This window comes from Vanellus vanellus (assembly GCF_965231255.1).
Source record: "Vanellus vanellus genome assembly, chromosome: 1".
In the NCBI taxonomy this organism is placed as follows: domain Eukaryota; kingdom Metazoa; phylum Chordata; class Aves; order Charadriiformes; family Charadriidae; genus Vanellus; species Vanellus vanellus.
This window is the reverse complement of record NC_138905.1, coordinates 149783985-149790980: the sequence shown is the minus strand read 5'-3', so window position 1 is coordinate 149790980 and position 6996 is coordinate 149783985. Positions and strand designations below refer to the sequence as shown.

Here is a 6996-nt window from a genome sequence, read left to right as displayed (position 1 = left end):
CTGGAGTGGCTCGGGATTTTCAGATGACTTGCCGAGAGCTGCGTGCGAACGTAGGGGTTTCCAAACCTTGCCCTTGGAGGGTGCCTACGCCGCAGTCAAAGGTGGGGCCGCAGCTTGTGCAGGGTTACCAGCTCTAAATTAAATCAAAATTAACTCAGGAACGAGTAACATACAGCCACAAAAACGGTCCAGAAACCTGCATAAATACTTGCGCCTGTGCACTGCTCCGGGCTCCCAGGGCTAGAGGCAGGTCGGGGTGCCACTAGCCAGCTGGGCTGGGTTGGGGTCCAAGAGCAGGGATCTCCCAGCGTGGGATCACCCCGTGGATATTCACATCGGCACCGTCACGTGAACAGGCCCCTCTTTTCATCAGCGGATTTTGCACGTTTCTTCTCCCCGTCTGCGATGACATGGCACTTCTCTGGCAGCTGCTCGCCGCTTAGCTGAAAAGCCCAATATTCTGGAAAGTATTTAATGTGCGTTAACCTCTCTTAATGTGATTCAGCAACTACAAATCAGGAGAGCCTGCCTCCCCCGGCCAGCCAGATATGACAGCCGGTGCTTCACGCAGGCTGGACAGTGCGAGGCGTCTTGCTCTCCTTGGGTGGCAAGCGCTGACGATTGGTACTTTGATTTTTAACCAGAGATCGCCCATTTTTAAAGGCTTCCTGCATCCCAGGGACCTTTAATTTGCCGTGCAGGTCTAGGTAGCCCAGTACGTAGAGGGAGCCTGCAGGAGCTGTGATTTGCACAGGTGCAGCTTATTCCACATCCGAGGAGGAATCGGTGCAAAACCGCATTAACCCGGCCACGGACCCGCCCCCCCCCCCCCCACGCGTGAACTGCTGACAGGCTGCCGGCCCCGCGGGCAGGGAGGGCCCACGCTGGTACCCCGCGCTGCCGGCACTTGGAGCCACGGCCCGTCCCGCAACAAACCTGTCCCCATTTCTCCATCCCGGTGTTCCTCCCACGCGTGAGCCGCCCACCCGAGGGCAGTCGGCCGGCCCGCGCCCCGCGGGGCAGGGAGCACGCGAGGAGGAGGAGGAGGAGGAGGAAGAGGAAGGGGGGGAAGCCCCAAACCCAACTTCGGCCGCTGCAAGTTCCCACCAACTCCCCCCGTGGGGCGGGCTCGACCCGCCCCCCTCCCCTTTCCCCCGCCGCGCCGGGCGGGCGCTGCGCGGGCGCGGGGCGGGCGCCGCCTCGGCCGCGCTCCCGGCGCGCAGGGGGGAGGGAGGAGGCGCGGGGGAGCGGGGCGGGAGCGGAGCACGGCGGCGGCGGCGGCCGAGCCGAGCCGAGCCGAGCACAGCCGAGCCGCGCCGCTTGCATACGAGCGGTGGCACGGGGAGGGGAGGGGGGAGGAGTTTTTTGGGAGGGGGGTTGCTTTTTTTTTTTTTTTTTTTTAAAGGGAAAACGGCGGGGCAGTGAAGGTGGTGGTGGTGGTTGTGGGGTGTCCCTCCCCGCCCGCGCGTGTGCGGAGGGGGGCCGGCGGCGGCGCCGGGGGTGCTCCGCGCCCTCGCCCTGCCCGCGGTGCAGTTACGATGCGCCCCGGACGCCGTGCGGTTGCAGCGCGGCGGCGCTGACATCGCTCACCATGGACAGCTTCGACTTAGCTCTCCTTCAGGAGTGGGACCTGGACTCGCTCTGGTGAGTGGGGGTTCTGCCTCTTCCCCCCCCCCCCCCCCTCGGCGCGGGGGGCAGCGACCTTGGGGTGGGGGGGGTGGGGGGTAGGATCTGGGGGGGGGGGTATAACAGGGGGTTGCTATGACAGGGTGCGTGCAATAGCTGGGGGATGTGCGATAATTAGGGGTCTGCAATAATTTGGGCTGGGTGTGCACTTACCTGTAGGGGTGCAATAAATCGGGGGTGCAGTAATAGTGGGTGTGCAATAAGGGGGAGGGGTGCAGCGGCTCGAGGGGGGGGGGGGGGCAATAAGTGGGGCGGCGGGTGCATTAGCAAGAGATGGTGCAGTGCCCCGGGGAGGTGTCTCCTCTGCCACTTGCTCTCCCAGCATTAGTGGCCCGGGAGGGGCAGAGGGAAGGGTGTCCCCGTTTGCCAGGGTCGATGCAGGAGGTGAATGTGGTGTTTGGCTTTGGGGGGTGTCTCCTGCACTCACACGTACACACGCCCCCCCCCCCCCCCAATTATGCCCTCTGCTCACCCGCCACTGGCACCCCGGGCTGCGCTCCCGGAGCTCACCCCCCCATCCCTTCTGCACACCCCTTTCACACACCACTGTCCCTTCCTCGCCCCGCAACTCCCCCCTGGACCCCCTTTTATTCCCCCTCCCTTCCCCATCGCATGCCCTTGACCTCCCCCTGCGCACCCCCATCCCTGCCCGCCCCGACGGCGGCTGCGGGGCTGCCAGGGAGGAGGGGAAACAATTTCTAGAAATGTCATTAGCGGCTGGAGGTGGGAAGCGCTGCCCTCCATCCTCCCCCCCCCCCCCGTCCCCGTCCCCGTCCCCGCACCCCCCTCCCTCTGCCAAGTCCCGGAGTTTGCTGCGGGCGACCCGCCGCCCCGGGACCGAGCGGTGACGGGGCGGCGGGTCGCCTGTCGGGGCTGGATACGGTGCTGCGATCAGCCGGGGCAATGATAGCAGCTTGTGTCCATCCGGCTGGATCGGTAGTTTGGGGAGCTGAGATTACTTTTGCGTGAAATCAGTTAACAGTATGCAATTTCTTTGGTTTTTTTTTTTTTTTAATATATATTTTTGACATGTTAAGGGATCTATATCTTCTGTCAGTAGGGTGCGCGTTCGGCAGCGCCGGCTTATCTCGTCGGTGGCAGGTGTTAACGAAATCAGGCGGACCGGCGAGTCCCGTTAGTTGAGCCGTTTCTTGCCAAAGACCTCGGGATGAGGAGAGCAGCGTTGCGCTGCATAATGCAGGGTGCTTATAAATGCATATGTTGATAACAGCCAGCCTAATAAAAGTTTTATATTGCTGTGGGAACTTTAAAGAGCACGTATAATACAAAATTAGTTACTACCCCATAAAAGTTTTTAATTACAGCGGTTCTGCCTGTGACACAAGTTAAGGTTATGTCCTCGTTTCAATTATAAATACCAATATTCAGTTTATATCCAAACCATAACATTAATCTCTGGCCTGATTTTAAGTTTTCAGTCCATACGCACGTTTTTACAATCGTATTACATGTTTTTTTTGCTGTTAAACAAGAAGGGGAGTAATAATACTTTCACACATTTGAATGCTTTTCCCTTTCTTCTTGAATGAAGACAAACTTTGGGGGAATTTTCTTTTTCCAGCAAAAGCATGCTGTTCATTAGTCTCTTCGGCAAGCTGGCTATTGGAGTTAATATTGAATTTGAAAAGCTAACAATGTAACTCTGGAAAGTGAGGGCTTTAGGCTGTGTCAGGCAATTGCTCCTTTTCATAACCTTTTTAGCATGCTTTTCGACTACGGCAGAGCCGCTTTCTAATGACCGCGGTGGGCATAAAGCTCCCGTACGGGTCCAAAAAGACATCAACCATTTTCCAGCTGAATTTCCTGCTTAAAAAGCCTGTATCTGCGCTACAAGCGATCTTGTGGTTTCATAGATCATCTTGTTTGTTTTCCTCTGTAGTTGTTGCAGTTTGGAAGGTAGGTTCAACAGAAGGGCTTCAAATAACGCCTTAAAAGCCATGGCACAGTGGCAGGCCTGCATTCGTTCCTAAATTCTCACCCCTCGGTAAGGGTTGAACCCACAAATGTCCGGAGCAGTGCCTAGCGAGGGGGGGGTCACACCTACTTTAAGCGGAGCTCATTGGGGGAACAGGGGGGTTGCAGGTGTTTGCCGGTGCATGTCTGCGTCCTTTTGGGGCACCCGGTTTCGCTGACGGGCTTTGGCTTGGACGAGCTGAGATCACGGGCTGGAAGTTTCTCGTGAAGCAGCTGTTTTGGCAAAGGGTTCAGAAGAGTCATTTTGCAAAGTCGTACGAGCAGTATTGAATAAAAAACTTAACTTTCGCTTAGCGAAAGCTTCCGAAGTCCGTCGTGACGGCCAGCGGTGCCCGGGTGCTGCGGCGGCTGCACAGGGGTCCCTGGGTCGCTCTCCCACCGCAGGCAGGGTGTGCGCTCCCCCCCCCCCCCCCCCGTCCTGCCCGCGCCCCAACGGGCAGGCTATGGGCACGCTCCAGAGACCTGATTTGGATGATGTACTAAACTGACCGAAACAAAGCTGGTATGTTAATTTTAAGGTCCGAAGGCCTGTCAGGATGCCTTCAGAGGAGCGCAGTTGTTGCCAAAATGGGAAATAAAATATACCACATAGATAGGAAGTACTTTATGGCAAAGAGCAACACTTAAGAGACTTAATTTTCTCTGCAGCGAGAATGAATGTTGTCCTTTATTCTTTTGAATGTAGTCATAATGGCAATTTGCGCACTTAATTTATGACTGAAAACCTGCTTTTTGCAGTATTTGGTGAACGTTTTGCTTAAAAGTGCAGTAATTAAATATTAATGCGCTGTTCCAAAGTGGTTTTTTTATTTGGTATGTTCTTGGAAAATCAAAAGGGTATGAAAAGGGATTTCCAGATGAACAGCAGCATGCTAATCAATTCTCATTGATTGTTACTTTTATACTATTAATGAATTTGCTCTCCAATTAATACGTGCTATGTCTTTACTTTGCTGTAGCATAGAAAATGTAACAATATATTGTGTCATGGCTGTAAGACAGTATTTAACTAGTAAACTGCAATGGGAGAATACTGTGAGCTGTTTTCTACTAAACAGTAGTTTTTCCAGGCTGTAGTGATGCCAACAACACTTCTGCTTCCCAGAAAACTACTATAATTCAAATAGTGAGAGCTGAGTACGAACTCAAATAGAACTTTTAAGAAAACATACCAATCTGTGGCATAAACAAAACTCACGCCCATTTGGTGAGCTTTTTCTGGAGCATTTTGGGATGATCAGCCCAACTTAACTCACGGTGCTGTTACCACTGACTAACGCAGCCCAAACGCATGGCACTAATGACTTTGAACCACAGCCCCATCTCCCGATTTCCTTTCTCCATGCATTTATTTGTATAGTTTTACTTGTCCAGACTCAAGGATGTGGATTCTCCAGTGCCTTATAGCTTTGCATTTATTTACACCAGACAAAGAGAGATGGAAAATCTCAGTTAGGGGTGGTTTATATGCCTCTTGTACCGCAGAAAACATACTAGACATGACAGAAAGCAGCAAATGAGCAGGCCAAAGGACGTAATGGGAGTGCCAGGGCTAGTTCTGCATTACAGGCATTCGTGTTGTTATTTACCTTATTTAACAAATCTAGGTGAAAACAGCCAGGTCCTTAACTCTGGGCTTAGGTTTAGGCACAGAGATAGCCCTGGTGAAGACCACTTGGTAGATGCTCTCCTCACATGCTTATCTAAGATGCGTGCAGAGACCGAGTTGTTTTTCCCTGTTCGTTCAAAACAATTAGCAGATTTATTAAAGCACTTACTGTGTTGTACCAAACAAGAAAATAATTTTGAGTGTAATACGTTTGTTAGCCACAAACAAACCAGTGTTTGTTTAGGTGAAAGAAGCCAAGTATGTAATTGGTTTATATGGCACTTATCTGATACTTCTGGATATTTTGAGTTAGCATCAGTTTTGTAGGGGTTGGATAGTCAGGCAAAAAATGTATAGCTGTGTAGCTTCCAAGTTGAGATCAATATCAAATGCCACAGTGTAAGGTGGCCCAGTGTGTTTTACAGACCGTGTATTGAATTACTAGTTCATTTGCTATCTTTGGGTCTGTTCCTGCTCCATTTGAAGTCAATGAGAGTTTTGTTTGGAAGTTGCTATTAACAAAAAGTGGCCAGACATCCAGCAGTTTTATAAATGAACCTTTTGTAACTTCTTGATCCCAGGTTGTCTAGCTTTTAGTCGCTACATTTTATATTTGTGTAAGTCAAGATATTTTTATTTTTTTTTTCTCATGCTGCGCAGTGTTTACTGGAGGCAATTTTAGAAAGCTAATTCTACAAATGCTTCTTCAGTCAAAGTATCAAGATGCTTATTTTCAGATAACAGCAAGTAGCTCTTCTGGGGGAGAGGGGTCACACCAGCCATTTGCTCAGTAGGGTCAGAGGCTGGACCAGCTTACCCTTTTTAAGACAATACATGGCAACAATATCTCCTTCTCACAAAAAATTAAATCAGTGTCTTTTATCTCCCATTTCCTTTACAGCTCTACTCCAGCCTGTGTCTTGGACTTTGTCCCTTATTTCTTTCCTTCCAGCTCTTGGCTTCTTCCTACCAGTAATGCTTGAAAGGCTGTTTCTCTCCTTTTTATTTCTATCTTTGTGGTGTTTCCCACTCTGCCTTTCTCCCAGTGTCAACTCACAGTTACCACCTTCTCCTCATTGAGATGCCATCTAAAAATTTGCTCTTCCTGTGATGATTACAAGTTGTGAGCAAACAATAACATGAGTAATAACTATACACTGTTCCCTTCTCCTGCTTTCACAGCATGTTCTCTTTTCCTGATGCCTGTTTTTTAGGCTAGAAGCCCTTTTGGTCAAGAATTACTTTTATCGTTTGAGGTTTGGTTTTTTTTCTCACAGGACTAAACAAATTGTATGTACTAAACCTTATAAATAATAAGAGCAAGCTTTTCATGGTCATAATACTTTATAAACATCAGCTGAATAAGAATATTTTAAAAATACATCTGTCGTGCCATATGAGTGCTCATTTGCTGGATGTAATGTACCACATTCTCCTCATTTGGTTTAAGTGTCCACCGAGTCCAGAGGCTTTGCCAGTTTACAGCAGATGAAGACCTGTCCCACCATCTCTGATTTGCAGTACTCAGCCACTTTTCTAAAGAATAATTATTTTTTTAACCTTCTGCTTTGTTTTTGTCTGATAAATGAAATTTTGATACATGAGGAGGACAGTGAGCGTGCTTTCATCTCTCCACCCCCCGAGGACTTTTTGAGCACCTGCGCCCAATTGTGTGATGCAGGCGGAGAACAGCCCTGTGGGCGTTC

The 6996-nt window shown here is 50.5% G+C and overlaps 1 protein-coding gene across 1 annotated transcript in view; it reads left to right on the top strand.

Moving 5' to 3' along the window:
• Nucleotides 1-1591: 1591 nt before the first annotated feature.
• Nucleotides 1592-6996, top strand: part of AFF3 (ALF transcription elongation factor 3) — a gene marked incomplete at both ends in the record, with an annotated part of 333261 nt that continues 327856 nt past the window's right edge. The window contains one exon of the mRNA XM_082488937.1: nt 1592-1644. Within this exon, the coding sequence (XP_082345063.1) occupies nt 1592-1644 (53 nt within the window). The remainder of the gene's footprint in view (nt 1645-6996) is intronic.